Source organism: Heteronotia binoei, chromosome 7 (assembly GCF_032191835.1).
Source record: "Heteronotia binoei isolate CCM8104 ecotype False Entrance Well chromosome 7, APGP_CSIRO_Hbin_v1, whole genome shotgun sequence".
NCBI classification, from domain to species: domain Eukaryota; kingdom Metazoa; phylum Chordata; class Lepidosauria; order Squamata; family Gekkonidae; genus Heteronotia; species Heteronotia binoei.
The window spans coordinates 43,686,039-43,702,811 of NC_083229.1; the positions used below are offsets into that span (position 1 = coordinate 43,686,039).

The window sequence follows — 16,773 nt, forward strand, 5'->3', positions numbered from 1 at the left end:
CCGAGAAGTAATCAGTTCACCCTCCTCGATCAAATACTAATTAAGAAAAAAAAAACTTACCAAACAGCTCTTCTGTGTCAATGTTGCTGAAAAAAGAGGGACGCATTTCAATTCTGTACAGCATCAATTTTAATCACACCTTTATTCAGATGTATAGCTCACCCTATTCTGGTCATAGGGTTGCCAGTCCCCAGTTGGGAGCAGGGGATCCCCCGGTTTGGAGGCACTCCCTCCTGCTTTGGGGTCATCAGAAAGCAGGGGTGGGGGAGAGGGAAATGTCTGCTTGGGCATTCCATTATACCCTACAGAAACTGATTCCCATACGGTATAATGGAGAATTGATCTATGGGTATCTGGGGCTCTGGGGTGTGTGGTTATTTGAGATAGAGACACCAAATCTTCAGCATAGCATACAGTACCTCTCCTCAAGACATCCCCCAAGTTTCAAAAAGATTGGACTAGGGAGTCCAATTCTGTGAGCTCCAAAAGAAGGTGCCTCTATCCTTCATTATTTTCAAATAGAAAGGAAAGCATTTAAAAGACATGCAATCCTCTTAAATGTGATTGCCAGAACTTCCTTTGAAGTTCAATTGTGCTTGTCACACTCTTATTCCTGGCTCCACCCCCAAAGTCCCCAGATATTTCTTGAGTCAGACCTGGCGACCCTAGCTGGTTGCGACAGCAAAAAAATTGCCAAATAAGAGTCCTAGTCTATAAATTCCCTGTCTTTTCCTCTGGTGACTCAAAGACCAGCCCAAAGAAGTTGGTCAAGTGGCTCCTTTCTTTAGCCTGGCATTCAGCTAATTTGCAGTGTGAACGAGTCCTCCAGCTTGGGGGCAGCCACAGAAATGTTTCCATTAGTGCCTTTGCTGAAACACCAAGTATATCATTACGAATGGTAGCATCCTCATAAGAGACCAAAGAGTCTAAAAAAACACAAAAGACCGATTTTGCACTCACCCTACGCTGCTCTCATGTTTGTCTTCTCAGTGCAGTGTCCTTCTGATTTCCCACTATCTGCCCTGGGGCTGCAGCAAAGATCGGCATTTAAGCGCAGCAGACAGAAACTGTTTTTTAGAGGTTTCTATTTGCTGTGCTTAAACACTGATCTCTGCTGGAGCAGATAGTGGGAAACTGGAAGGACGCCACACTGAGAAGATGAACGTGAGAGCAGCATAGGGTGAGTGTGAAATCGGTCTCTATGTATGTTTAAGATTTTGAAAAAGGCAGCATAACGTACCTACACAGAGTTGTTGTGAGGATAAAATGGAGGAACAGAGAGCCATATATGCTGCCCTGAGCTCCATGGAGAAAGGACCAGATAAAAATTCAGTAAATTATATACAGACAAACACATAACACTGAAAGCTTCCTGGTTTCGGAAGACTTCAGTCAAACTCCAATGTTCTGTGGTGTCAAAATGCAGGTATTTGGGCAAATGGGAATTTTGGTTACTTCTGTCTTGGAAAGCCGATTTGTAGGGAAGAAACAACCTCCAGCCATCTCAAGTGCCTGCACTGAAATGTCAGTGTTAACTGGAGTTCACTGAAAGTGTTATGTACTGAATTTATTGCTTCGCGCAGCTTTGCAGGCTTACACTAAACCGTGGGAAAGTGCGGATCACCTGGACGGATTTGAACTCTGCAAATGAACCAATGAACGGTTGAGGCAAGGAACTCAACCACAGTGATTTGCTATGGGACTTGGAGGGTGTTCTGGGGTGCATGTATGTAAGCAGGGACTCAGCCCGGCATGTTGTCTTAGTAGGGTTGCCAAGTCCAATTCAAGAAATATCTGGAGACTTTGGGGGTGGAGCCAGGAGACATTGGGGCGGAGGCAGGAACAAGGGTGTGACAAGCATAATTGAACTCCAAGGGAGTTCTGGCCATCACATTTAAAGGGACAGCACACCTTTTTAAATGTCTTCCTTCCATAGGAAATAATGAAGGATAGGGGCACCTTCTTTTGGGGCTCATAGAATTGGACCCCCTGGTCCAATCGTTTTGAAACTTGGGGGGTACTTTGCGGAAAGGCACTAGATACTATACTCAAAATTTGGTGCCTCTACCTCAAAACACAGCTCCCCCAGAGCCCCCGAAACCTCCAGATCAATAACCCATTATTCCCTATGAGAATCGATCTCCACATAGGGAATAATGAAGTGCTCAGCAGACGTTTCCCCCCCCTCCCCCCCGTTTCTGGCAACTCTGAAGGGGGATTGGCCTCTCTACTTACGAGTTGCTGCCAGCTTCTTCAAAGTAACACAGACACACCATCCCAAGAGGAAGCCTTTCAATTGGAGACGGAAGCCTCTGAAGCCACATGGTTCTCTGTGGGGAGGGCTTCCCCCCGCTGGCCAGCTGACTGGGGGCAGGAAGGAGCCTGGGAAAGCAGAAGAAATCCTGCTGGGACCTGGGGATTGGCAAGCCTATGTCTTAGTGTGTAAATGCTAATAATGTATTGGTTGAACTCTGTATTGAACCCAGTATTTACCAGAAAGTAAAAGAGCCCAGGCTCCTCTGCACCATGGGAGGGGGGAAGGAAGCCCAGAAACAGAACAGGATCATCCCATGTGTGAACATATGCCTAGAAGAACAGGAAGCTGATGAAGAGCGCTGGAATCAATATTACTGTGACTGGATTTCAGTGCAGCAAAGACTTTCTGAAGCACTGCTGCATTTCTGCCACAGAGTGGTGCAAGCCTGCACAAAAGGCTTATTCTCTGTACTGAAACTCTTTACCCTATGTGGAATATGCTTATTGGAATGCAACTCAAATCATCTTTCTACACTTTGAGAATGTATGAAATACCCAATGCCATCAGAATGCAGAATGGAGCAGTTGAAAAACAAAGCAAGATAATAATAGGCATAATTTCTCAAGTCACAAATAACATCTAGCAATCTGGAAGAGAACTTGCTTCCTTGCATAAGAGAGGAATTCAAAAGGCTGCCTTGACTGCACAGCTGGCAACATGAGCACTGAATCGGCCTTTTCAAGTCTCAGCAAGCTGGTGACAAGAGCCTCGAGAAACTGCACAGGACATAAAGGTTGGCTCCTGAAAAATCACAGAGTTGCAGTGTGTTGTGCTCTGAGATTCAGATTTTGTTTGGCTGTAAGCAATGATGCTTCAGAGGGCCCTCCCTTGATAAAAACTTCATCCTGCTCTCAAGCTAGATTGTAGCTTGTACATCAGTCTCGTTTGGCTAAGCTGCACATCCTACTTTGCATGGAAGTGTCACACACTGAACTATGTTTATGCAGCACAGTTTATTGCAATGCTTGAATACAGCCAAAGCTGTGGAATGCTCTCCCTGAGGCCATAAGAGCCCTGCAGGATCTCTCCCAATTTCGCAGGGCTTGTAAAACCGAACTTTTTAAACAGGCCTATAACAACTAGGGGAGAAGGCTGCCGCTTTTATGCTGTTGGGCAATTCCACCAGAAGGACCACCAACAGATAAATGGAAGGTTTGGTACAACCTGAGCCACCTATGTTTTAACATTCTGTATAGCTGCCTATGTTTTAACATTCTGTATAGCACCAATACTTTGTTTTAAATTGTAAATTGTTTATGTCTTATTGTTTTATACCTGAAATTGGGATGTTGGTTTTATTCTGATCGTTAGCTGCCCTGAGTCCATTTGGAATGGGCAGGATATAAATCGAAAGTAAATAAATAAATAAAAGGGTTTTCTCTGCTTTGCAGAAATGTATATTATTTGAAACGCACTCTTTTTCTGTGCTTTGTGTACAAAGCAGAGTTGCTAGGTGCCTGCCTGCAGTGGGTGAACTCTTGCACCCACCCTCCATTGCCTGTGCTTGATCCAGTCAACAGCAGGAGAAATGGGTGCTATGTCACTGTCACTGTGACATCCAAGCATTAGCAGTGCTCCTTTCTGCAAAGCTCCACCCCCCGAGCATTTTGGGGGATTGTGGGTGCAGGCCTAGCAATCATATTAGACATTCCATAGAAGATCTTTATATTTCCCTACATGGATTTAGATACAAATTTCCTATTCAGTGAAGTTCACATAATCCACAACAACCACATGTTTTTACAGAAAGAAAACAAAGAAGTATCTTATCAAAATGGCAATTGTGTTGATAAAGCCTTGTCCTCGTGAGACTCAGAGATCACTCAAGGAAGGAACAAGAATTGAAAGAATAATGTTCATAGGCCTGCAATGGATGATGCACAAAGTACTACAAAAGAACATGCTTTAAAGAATACGGGGTGGGGGGGGGTGGGAATGAGAGAGGCAGAGATGTGCTGCACTGGCCTTATAGGGACACATCTGTTTCTTGAGCAAATCATTTAAAAAAACCCTCTGCCTGTCACAAACACATCTGGGCCAAGAAAAGAGCTTGTGTGGGGTAAACAATGACAAGTCACGGACAGGGTACAAAGTGCTTATTGACATAATTCTATTATTATTAATTTTCACTATTCACCTTGTTCTTGAAACCAGTTTTTTTAGGACATGGTAGGCTACATGTTTCTCTGTCTCACAATGACCTGCCATGCTGGAGGTCAAATTACAAAAGGACTCTGAATATTAATATGTTAGTCCTAGGTTATCCTCTGAGAATTGCGAGTATGTAAAGTGTCATCAGGTCACAGCTGACTTATGGTGACCCTGTAGGGTTTTCAAGGCAAGTGATGTTAAAAGGTGGTTTGCTATTGCCTTCCTCTGTGTAGTGAATCTCAAATTCCTTAGTGGTTCTCCCATCCAAATACTAACCAGGGCTCATCTAGCTTAGTATCTGAGATCTGATGAGATCGAGCTAGCCTTAAATATGGTTGTTTGAGCATGAACAGAATGAAAATTAAACATCTATCTTTTGTGGTTTTATTATATAGGGTTTCCAGGCACAGCCTGGAAACTGGGGGGAGATGGGAGGAGTAAGGATTTATGGTTGGGAGCGGTGGTGGTCAGCATCTCTGTCACAATGGTATGACTTCTGGCCCAACCCAGAAGTGATGTAATTGCAACAGGATGGACCCTCTTGCATTTATCCCAAATTCTAAAGTTTAACCATAGAGGTTTGGGCAATTGCTAGAGTATTACCTAATGATGTCACTTTTGAGTTGCACCAGAAGCAACATAATCACACTGGAGAATCACCCCTCCCCATTTCTCCATGGAATTTCCTCCTGCCACCTTCAGCTGTGCAGCAACAGGCAATGGTGGCAGGAGTTGAGAGGTGTCCCCCTGCCAGTGGGAACCGGCAACCTTCGTTGTACACTCACATATTTTTAGAAAATCATTTGTCATTTCACCTTGCACCTAAATCAAGAACATTACACTTCACCCAGATGGGACTGAGAGCCTGCATATATCAATGTTAATACATATTTCAAGAAAGATCATCAGTTGCTGTCTTTCAGTCAGCTGTGACAGTACGATTTCCCAGAGGATTCAGGAATGAGGATTCTGTAACTGTACCAAATATGCCTGTCTTTTATTCCCAGAGAAAGAAAAAAAGTACTAAAGTGCACCACACTGCATAACTGTAACAGACAGGACATGTCAGCCAATGATGGATCAGCTGCAATACACAATGAAGGTTTTTTGCTATGTTTTGTTTTACTAAGTGTTGTTAAGGAGACATTTAAATGCTTAGAGAGACGGAACTTCTAACAGTGAGTTTTGCTTATTGTCTAGGACTGGAAATTTACCACTTGAAAATTGATTGTCTGGCACTCTGCACTCTTCTGATGAAGATATATTTCAAAACAGGATGAATGTCTGTCTGTCCTTTTGTTGGGCTTCTGATGGATTTTCTGTGCGGGTGCATTTAGCACATGTTATTACTCAACCAGACCTGGATAGCCCAGACTAGACCTTTCCCAACAGTTCTCAGAAACTAAGCAGCGAAAGCCCTGGTTAGGACCTAGATGGGAGATCACCATGGAAGTCCAGGGCTGCTACTCAGTGACAGGCAATTGCAAACCACCTCTGAACATCTCTTGCCTTGAAAATCCTACGGGGGCACTAGAACTTGGCAGCAACTTGACGGCACCTTCCACCACTACCAATTATTATGCATATATGTTTCTTGGGAGATTCTTCTTGAATATGTATGTAGTCCATGTGAGTTTAATTCTGTTCAGATAACTATTGTTCTAATTTAAAATACCATCCTAAGGATTTTCTTCAGTGGATGACATGTTCTGTCTATTATAGTTAAACAGTGTGGTAATCTTTGGTATTTGTTCCCCTTTGTTTGTATGCAGTGCTCCTGTTTTGTGTTGGCTTTTTCCTTCCAGAGGATTCCATAATTAAATCAGGTCTCACGCAAGCGCAAAGTCAGTAAGGAGACGATTTGCATCCATAATGAGTCTCATACTGTTCACTCACTAATAATAGTAAAATGCTTCTCAGACAAGAGGCTTCAGTTGAGACCATTTTTAAATTGCAGACATGCCTGTAGTTAGTTTGGGGGAGGGGGACCTGGCTGTCTAAAAATGTGCATGTAATATCACCCATTAAATTATTCCTCCATCTTACCTAAAAGGACAATAATGTGGCAAGCATTACTGTAGGACTTCTTGCTATACTAAGCAGCATGGAGATTATTATGGATGGATCCATATTAATAAAGGTTTCCAGATTAGACAAAATTAGTAAAGGTTTCCAGATGCTGACAGAATGACAAATCCACTTATGGAAATACTCAAGATGGACATATAAAATTTATCTTGGAAAGGCTTAATAGAAGGCTTTTGCTCATCCTCAGAATCTAGCAAATGACCATATTTTCAGGAAAGCCAGAAAAATAATGTTCCCCAGTAGGCTCCCTAAATTTAGTGGCCTGAAGAAAGTGGGGTTGCAGATGGATGTTCTTTTACTTCTGTATGACATTCTAGGAAGTTTTCCTTATCTCTATGGTAAAGGCTGTACAGATGGGAAATCTCTAGAACATCACCATCACCACTCTCTCCTATTTTTCTCCCACTCCTCACATTATCAAGGGTGGGGGGTTGCCTGCAGTCAGCAGGCAAATGACAATCCTTCCTTTCCATAGACCAGTGACTTTTGCAGACCAATAGCCTGAAATGTTGTGACTAGACCATCATCATGTCATTTTGTTTTGTTATCTGTTTGAGACAAATCACTGCCCCATTTTTTTTGTCTTTCAGCATATTTTGTTAAAAATATTGTGAGATGTTAGAGCTGTTATTCTTGAGGACAAGGGTCCCCAAACCTGATGAGTTAGTGAGGAGTCTTGGGCAGCAATAGACACCACCACAAAAATGGCTGTCATAAGAGCTTGAACCAAACACAAGATACTGGGAAGCCCAAACTTTGGATCCTTCTATGATGGAGGCAGCTGATTCTGCCCTTGCAGTCACCACAAGGAATTGTATCACATGGTATTGGTGAGTGTGTAAAATCATAAATCATGTGGCTTAGAAGAGATACACCTTGCGCACAGGAAAATTATGCTAAATGTAAAATGCAAATGTAAAGTGCCAAAGTATTGCCTCCATTTCCAATGTATGTTTACAGGCGTTAACAGAAGCCAGCCCAACATGCACAGAAGTCTCAAAAGAAGACTGTGAGAGTAGAGTTGCCGACCTCCAGATGGGGACTGGAGATCTCCTAATCCCCAGATAGGGATATCAGCCTCCAGGTGGGACCTGGGGACCCCTGGAATTACAGCTCATCTTCAGGCTACAGAGATCAGTTCCCCTGGAGAAAATGGATGCTTTGAAAGTTGGACTCTGTAGCATTGTACCGCACTGTGGTCCATGTCCTGCCCAGGCTTCATCCCCAAATCTCCAGGAGTTCCTCAACCTAAATCTGTCAACCTTATCCCCCCCCCCATCCCCCATGAGTGGCCAGGTGGGGGACTTGGCAACCCTGTCCCCAGATGACAGAGATCAAGTCCTCTGAAGAAAATGGCTGGTTTGGAGGGTGGCTTCTGTGGCATTATGTCCTGCTGAAGTCCCTACTATTATCAAACCCCACCCCCCCAGGCTGCACCCCCAAAATCTCCAGGAATCTCCCAACCTGGAGTTGTTAACACTACATGAGAGGGCTGACCAATCAATAGCCCAGAAATTTCAACCAGTTGCTCTGCGCTTAGGGCTACCAACTCCAGGTTAGGAAATTCCTGCAAATTTGGGGGGCAGAGCCTAGTGAGCTTGGTATTTGGGAAGGAGAGGGACCTTAGTGGGGTAGTCCACCCTACAAAGTGTGTATTTTCTCCAGGGGGACTGTTTTTGGCAGCCTGGAAATCGTTTATAATTCCTGGAGGCTAGCAACCTTACTTGAGACCCTGCTGAACCCCTGAATTTGAGGTTTAGGGACAAAGTCTGAGACTGGCAATCCAATATGAGGGCCTGTTTTATGAGAAAATGAACCTGTGTGTGTGCTTCTTTGTTAAGCATATTTCTTAGGAGACAAAAGCAGTATTCCATCAGCGCACAAGGAGAGCTTGGAAGTCGCAGCTGGTGTCAATCAGCATAATCAGAAGAGCTTGGTAAAAGTAGCTGCGGGCTTGATGGAGGCCCAGCTTACACCAGCTGAGCCCCAAATCCCTAGCTGCAATTTTAAATCTTCTTAATGGGGAATGTTTAGCTTTGCTGCAGGAAAAAAGTAGGAAAACTGAGGTAGGATTTTCTGATTTGCTGCTTTTTTTTTTTTTTGCTTTTGTGCTGTGTTAGATATAATAATACCCTCAGCAGAATTCTTTTTTTAGATGTTTCTCCATGAGATAGCTCAGATAATTAAGTTCCTAAGCAGTTCTAAATATTAAAGCCACAATTTCTATAACTTAAGGGTATTTTCGGCCTGGCTTGTTTCTCTCTCTTTTCTGGTAAGATTTGTATGCTTTCAGCATAGAGTTGCCAGCCTTAAGGTGGAGCCTGGAGCTCTCCCAAAGTTACCTCGGACAAGTGCTTACCGGAAGCTGGAGGGAAAAAGCCGGAAATAAACACAATGTGTCACCTGAAAGTAACGTAAGCATGTTGCAGGCATTGGGGGGGGAGGGTGTTGTTCTGGTTTGTGGGCAAAACTCTATGGTAGAATTAGCTCCTTACCATAGAGTTTTGCCCCAAAAACAGACTGTCGCTCCTGACATCACTTCCAGATGGCATAGGCATGTCACATTTATTTCCGGCTTCTAACCTGGTTTTTTTTGGAGGGGGGGGGTTGTAATTCCCCATGGTTCCTGATAGTTGTGAACCAGTGGGGAAGGGCTCCAAACTGGGGGGAACCCCACTCCCAACTGGGGACTGGCAACCCTTAGTCTGCAACTAGGGTTGCCAAGTCCAATTCAAGAAATATCTGGGGACTTTGGGGGTGGAGCCAGGAACAAGGGTGTGACAAGCATAATTGAACTCCAAGGGAGCTTTGGCCATCACATTTAAAGGGACAGCACACTTTTTAAAATGTCTTCCTTCCATAGGAAATAATGAAAGACAGGGGCACCTTCTTTTGGGGCTCATAGAATTGGACCCCCTGGTCCAATTGTTTTGAAACTTGGGGGGTATTTTGGGGAGAGGCACTAGATACTATACTGAAAATTTGGTGCCTCTACTTCAAAAAACAGCTCCCCCAGAGCCCCCGAAACCTCCAGATCAATTCCCTATTATACCCTATGAGAATCCATCTCCACATAGGAAATAATGAAGTGCTCAGCAGACGTTTCCCTCCCCCCACCCCCCCTTTCTGGTGACTCTGAAGTGCGGGATTGGCCTCTCTATTCACGAGTTGCAGCCAACCTCTTCCAGGTAACCCAGACACCCCATCCCAAGAGGAAGCCTTTCCAAATGGAGACTGGAGCCTCTGGAGGGGGAAAGTCACATGCTGGCTTTGGGGGCGGGGCTTCCCCCCACCGGCCAGCTGACTGGAGGTGGGAAGGAGCCTGGGAAAGTGGAAGAACCGCCTCTGGGATCTGGGGATTGGCAAGCCTATTTGCAACTGATCTCCAGAATACAGAGATCAGTTCTAGAGTTGCTCCAAATGCCACCTCCAAAACTACAGGGATTTCCTAAGCCTGAATTGAGAACCCTACCCATGAATTATAGGCTTTTGCAGTAACAGAGTACAATCATTTTCTGCTTAAGAAAAAAGATGGCAGTCCAAGTTATTATTTATCTAAGATACTCATGCCCTGCTTTTTTGAACTGGTACAGGATTATAAGTGGCTTGTAAAGGCTGCTAGACAGGCCTGCAGATCTTCCAGAATGACAGCTGCTCACAAGCCTGCAGATATCAGTTCCCCTGGAGAAAAATGGTGGCTTTGAAGAGTCGATGCTGTGGAGAAACGCCATCTTAGTTGGGAGGGAACATGAAACTGCTAAGCAGGCTTTGGCCTAGCCTCCCTCCAACCCCCCTCCCTTCCAGAGCCAAACCAGCAACTCTAGGGGGAAAGCCTCCTAGAGAGGCAGGAAGTTCTTTTGTTCTTTGCATTTGAGTTAACCAGGAAGAAAGGCAGTCCTCAACTGGCGCTCAAAGGAGGAGGTTGTGAGCATGGGGGCTCCTGCCTGTGGAAGAGGCCTATTCAAGAGGAAAAGGAGGCCCCCAGGTAGTCAGACCAAGTAAGTCATCCACAAGACAGGGCAAGTTTAGACCAGAGACAGTAGGATGTGTTTATAACCACCTTTTCTTTGTCATGCTGTTTGCTGTGCGGGTGCTGTGCTGTGCTAACCTTTTACAGGCAACTGTTTTCATTGTGCTTTTCTTTTCTTTTCTTTTCTTTTTCTCTTTTAATTAAATATTTTTGCTGTTTTGAATGCTGGCAGTCAAACTCTGTACCACATAGATCCCCAACCGCCTTAGACCACGCTGTTTTAAGAAGGGGGCCACGGGGAAGGGGGAAGGCACGCAGTTGGATAAGGTGCCAATCCTCCAGGGATTCCCCGAAGAAGTGCTGTGGTCTCTGTGATACCCAAGTACTGGGTGGCAGAGGGCCTTGAGGCCTGGCCTCATAGCTGGAGAGGGGGATTGGGAGTCCTGTTCTTCTCAATCTGAACCCCTAGACTGAGCAGGTGGTGGCAGCGAGCCCAAGTGGCAGGAGGAGAAATAGCTCCCTCCAGGAGTTGGCGACTCAATAGGGAGTTGACGGGACCGGGTCTGAAGGCAGAATCGGGCCGGTTCCGTCACAGATGCCTTATAACCTACTGAAGTCCCTCTCCTTCCCAGGCCGCACCCCCAAATATCAAGGAATTTTCCAGCCTTGAGTTGGCAACCCTACTTATCAGTCACATTTTATTTTATTTTATAAGCGGTTTATAAACAGTCTACCGTAATGAAAGTCTAACAATCAAAAATAAAACATCAAAATAACAAGTTAGAACAGAGGAATATTACCAACCCAAATACAACCATTTTGTCTCAGCTAGCAGCATTTTAAAAATTAATTCTAGAAGCTGCTTGTTTTTCTTTCTCAGTTTCCACATTTTAAGTAACTCTTGTCAGCTTACAACATCCAGAGGCCAATAAGCACATCTTGTCATCTGCAAATTACAAACTAATATTTTTCTACATATCAGGGACATTTCCTGAGTATGCAGAAATGGACTTTCTGTGGTTCAGTCCCCTGCATTCACAGCAAACGGTCAAGCTGAAAGTTTGCCATTAGAGGGGGGGTGATAAATAGCTAATTCCTCCTCCCCGGGCCGCAATGCCACACTGCTTAGCTCTGACAAGAAATCTGTCACTTTCTCCTCACCTGTCCCTTTACCTCAGCAGTCTAGTGTGTATGGCAAATTCATATTGCAAAGCATATTGCTTTTCCAAATGTCTTTAAGGAAACATTACTCACTCTGTATTGTGTGTGTCGATAGTATGAAAAAGCTCACGCAGCTCTTCTCTACTCAGGATCCCATCAGCAAAGTAAGCTTTGAATTCATCAAAGGACAGTTTGCCATCATCTGAAATTAAACATGAAGAAGGAAAAGATTGTGAGCATGGGGGCTCCTGCCTTTGGAAGAGGCCTATTCAAGAGGAAAAGGAGGCCCCCAGGTAGTCATTGGTTTCTCCCTGAAATTGAGGTGGTTTTAAAATTAGCATTCTTACAGAAAACTTGATTAAGGTGTTTCTAGTTTTCAAATTTATCAGTAATAACAAGATCACAGTTAAAAAACTAAGTTCACCAGTGATAAGATCTAAGCACACAGGCCAGGTAACCTAATCAAGCTGCTTAGGATATTTTATATAAGGTTTCAGTGCTAGGGTTGCCAGCCTCCAGGTGGAGCCTGGAGATCTCCCACTTTTTTTAACTGATCTCCAGCTTGCAGAGATCAGCTCCCCTGGAGAAAATGATAAATATCAAGAGGTTCCAATGTAAGTGAATAATAAGTGAAAAAACACCAGAATAAGGGGTTGAGTTGTTTAAGATCACTCTTTGGCTGGATGTGGGTAGCAATAACAAAAATTGGGATTTTTTGATGGGTCCTCATCCCAGTCTTATCATCTGACATGATCACCAACCATCACCTTGACCTCTTTTGACTAAGATGCAGTTGCATAAAATCTTTGTTGCTTGTAAACTGTAATCAGTTTAAAGCTGGGAAGAATCGAGTCAGCTTTCAGCACACTTCAAAGCTTGCTTGCCAATAGCAATGAAAAGAGTGTGATTATAAATGCAGATATGATGCATTGTTATACAGCTAAAACATCAAAAGCCAGGAGAAAATCCTACACAGAATGGTACAACATTTTGCATGAAATTGGCTATTGTCTTTGGCAGAGCTGTCTTAGACATCACATTGAGAAACTAAAAATGTCTGTCATTTGGCAACAGAGACTGAACGTGAAACACTGTAGAGTGCCAAGAACAAATGTGGCTTAACAACAGTTTCTTTAGACGCAGCTTGACTCAGCAGGAAATATGCTGTGCACAGTTCTCATTTGCCCAGCCCATTGATAGTGCTAAGAAAGTCAATTAAGCCACAGTAGTAGGGGTTTATAAGTGAGAAGAAAGATGTAAAACACATTCAGCTTCTTAATTGTCAACAGACTTTCAGGTTGTAGGATCAATTCTCTTTTCCAGTACTGATAGGGTTGTAATTTACAATGGAACAGTTCTAATCAGAATAGAAATTCCTTAGAATGGGAAATCACCTAGATATGATGAACCAGTTCTAAAGGAAGCTGAAAAGCAGGAATAGTTTGTAACAATTTGCCAGGTGGTACACTTCCTCATTGACAGAAAGCCCTCCCTGCCACTGGTCTTCCCATTTTTCAAAACTTACATTTGCAGAGGGAGGGAGTTGATATCAGGGAAGGCTGATTTTTTTAAAATTTTATTTTATTTTACACCTTTTTATTTTAAATTTTATTTTATTTTATTTTACACACTTATTTTATTGCTCTGTCATAATGCCTAGGTCTTACCATATCAGGGAGGGGGGGAGGCCCCCTTTTTCACAGAAGTTTCAATCTAGAGTCATCTTTAAGACCAACAAAGTTTAATTCTGGGTATAAACTTTCATGTGCATACACACTTCATCAGATACATTGAAACAGTTTTCCTTAAGCCTTTCTCTCTACATACATGGTAAAACGTGAGGGAAACTGTTTCAATGTTCTGATGAAGTTTGCATGCACATGAAATAGCCAGAATTAAACATTGTTGGTCTTAAAGGTACCACTGAACTCAAACTTTGTTTTATTGCTTCAGACCAACACAGCTGCCCACCTGAGTCTCTCTTTTTTTCAAGGAAGACATTCATATGTTTATGGGTATGCTGTTGTTATATTTTAACTTTTATAATAAGTTTTTAGGACTTAAAATGCATTATTGTTGGGAGCATATTGCTATGGATTTAACAAACAAACAAAAAGAACAACTTCATTAGTAGCTGAAAATGATAATAGTCATGTTATTGAGATTGAGAGAGTGAATTCTTAGTAACTGTTATGAAAATGTGTTCTGCCCAGACTGCTTCTTTGTCCACTATGGCCCCGGTACCACTAGTTAAGAACCATTGGTGGAGAAGATTTAAATAACAGTTACAGTTTTTAGGTCTGGATGCTCACACAGAGTGTCCCTTGTCACTGGAGATCCTTGGAAATGCAGGTTCCAATACCTTCTGCCTCTGTTTGGCAGTAGAACATTATTGGAGAACTCCGTTTTCCAGGCCCCCTGGTAATAATGATGGATGCTCCACAGTGACATCCAAGCTTTATAAATGAGGCTTCTGCTATGGCTGAAGTCCACCAAACAATCTCTGTTTGGTGCTTTCTGCAAAAGTAAATTTGGGAAAGAGCAGATTGATAGGGAAAGTCTGTGAGGATCTCCCCTAGATTTGATCCCCCCCCCCATACATTTTTGGAAATCACTCAGACCCTGGGGTTTCCCCAAGAAAGCTAGGAAAAGCTGACATGGCTATGAGAGAAGTCTGAGGGTGCTGCCCATCACCAATTATCAGTGAAAATGCTATTTATCAAACGATACACTAGGCTTCCAGGTTGTGTCGGCTTGAGCTCAGTGGGGGTCCATGGAGCTGGTCTCTAACGCTCCCCCTGAATCAGGCGGTTGGAGAGGTGCCACTGACGTGGCATCTCCTGGGAGACCCTGAAGGTCCTTTCGGCATGGGGGTTTGCAAGAAGCCAGGGGCATAGTGGCGGCTGTTCCTGTACTTCTTGTATGCCCTGAAGCTCCGCCGCCATGATCTCCATCATGGTAGTAAGAGGTGAACACCTGACCGCTTGCTCTTTTTTCTCTTAACAAGCTTCTGATGCATTGCTTTCCTACCTCAAGCACGGCAATTCTGATTTGAAAATGTTATTGATTTTCTAGAAAGTTGAAGGGAACAGATAAGGGGGAATAGAAAATTATAGTTATAGACATCGGTATTATTACTATCTAATCTGCATGTAATATACTTTCTTAAGATACAAATATTATCACTTGTTATTATCTCTTTACATTAAATCATCAACATCTAAATAATATGTTTCAGTGATTGTAAGTCTTCTTGTTAAAATATCTATTAAAGTTTACTTTTCCAATACAAATGATATTATAATAAAGAATACAGGAGAAAGGAGATATAAGTTCACACCGAAGAATCTTAAGAGTCTTGAGCGTCTAGCCAAACATAGAGTTTCACCCAATATTTTTTTGCTTCTTCCTTAGATTTCCCAGCCAACAACTGGGATAAATAGTCCAGCTCAGCTGTTTCCAGATTTTCCCCACCAAGTCAATTCTCATGGGGATCTCCTGAAGCTTCCATCTCTGTGCCAAAAGAATCCTAGCTGCTGTGTTAATGTGCACCAACAAATGTCTCATCTCTTTAGAGTAGTCACCAGGATATATGTTCAATAAAATAGTTCTGGTTTAAATGGAATCTGTGTCTTCAGAATTTTCTGTAATAGTTCATGGACCATTTTCCAATAGTCTTTCACCACCCCACAAGTCCACCACATATGATAAAAGGACCCAACATGTTTAGTACATTTCCAACATTTGTTAGACATATTAGTATACATCTTACACAGTTTCTGTGGAGTTATGTACCATCTATAAAACATCTTGTACAGATTTTCTTTAAAGGTTACTGACTTAGTTTGATATTGAATTTCCATAGCATCTCCCATTCTTCTAACATAATATTACGCCCCATATTTTTTGCCCATTGGACAATACAATCTTTTACAAACTCATCTTGCATCTTCATCTGTAACAGGTATGAATATAGCTTGGAAATTAGTTTTTCTTGAGGACCTAAAAAGATTTTGTCAAATGGATATTGTTCTGTATTGAAGTCTGTTGTCTTGTCTTTGGCATATCTAGATTCAACTTGTGTTCTCAACCACCAACTCATTTTAATCTCCATATTTTCTAACTCTTCCCTGGTTTTCAGTTGGTTATCATTTTTCAACAGTTTTTCATATCTATAACTCTGGTTAGGTTATAGACCCGTGCCAGTCTGGGTTCCGACCGGGCCATGGGACGGAGACAGTGCTGGTCGCCTTGGTAGATGACCTCCAGCGGCATCTGGATCGGGGCGGCGCTGCGGTACTGATGTTATTAGACCTGTCGGCGGCATTTGATACAGTCGACCACCAGTTGCTAAAGCGCCGCCTCGCCGACATAGGGGTTGGGGGGTTGGCCTTACAATGGCTTTCCTCCTTCCTCTCTGATCGGGGACAAAGGGTGGCCATTGGGGGTGAGCGATCCCAGAGGCGCACACTTGATTGTGGGGTGCCTCAGGGAGCAGTTCTCTCCCCAATGTTGTTCAACATCTACATGCGCCCCCTTGCCCAGATTGTCCGGAGGTTTGGGCTGGGTTGCCATCAATATGCGGATGACACCCAGCTTTATCTGCTAATGGATGGCCGGCCTGGCTCCGCCCCGGGGAACCTGGATCGGGCCTTACAGGCTGTGGCGACGTGGCTCAGATTGAGTGGGTTGAAGTTGAATCCAGCGAAGACAGAGGTCCTTTGTGTGGGTCGTGGCGCTCGGGGAGGGGAAATAGCTCTCCCAACTTTCGATGGTGCACCATTGGAACCAGCGCGCCAGGTAAAAAGTCTGGGTGTTTTACTGGAGCCTTCATTATCAATGGAGGCCCAGATAGCAGCCACTGCCAAGTCAGCATTCTTCCATCTGAAGCGGGCAAGGCAGTTGGCCCCCTTCCTGGAGCGCCGGGACCTCGCAACAGTGATCCATGCAACGGTCACCTCAAGATTGGACTACTGTAATGCCCTCTACTTGGGGCTACCTCTGTGCCGGACTCGGAAGTTACAGCTGGTGCAGAACGCGTCGGCCAGGCTACTGTTAGGGCTCTCGAAATGGGAGCACATACGGC

General features: G+C 43.7%; 1 protein-coding gene across 1 annotated transcript in view; it reads right to left on the reverse strand.

The window, feature by feature from the left end:
* The window catches only part of NECAB1 (N-terminal EF-hand calcium binding protein 1), a 90,100-nt gene that overhangs the window by 48,523 nt on the left and 24,804 nt on the right, over positions 1–16,773 (reverse strand). Inside the window, exons 3-4 of the mRNA XM_060243526.1 lie at positions 11,781–11,889; positions 61–86 (exon numbers count right to left, since the gene is read on the reverse strand). Of these exons, the coding sequence (XP_060099509.1) occupies positions 61–86; positions 11,781–11,889 (135 nt within the window). The remainder of the gene's footprint in view (positions 1–60; positions 87–11,780; positions 11,890–16,773) is intronic.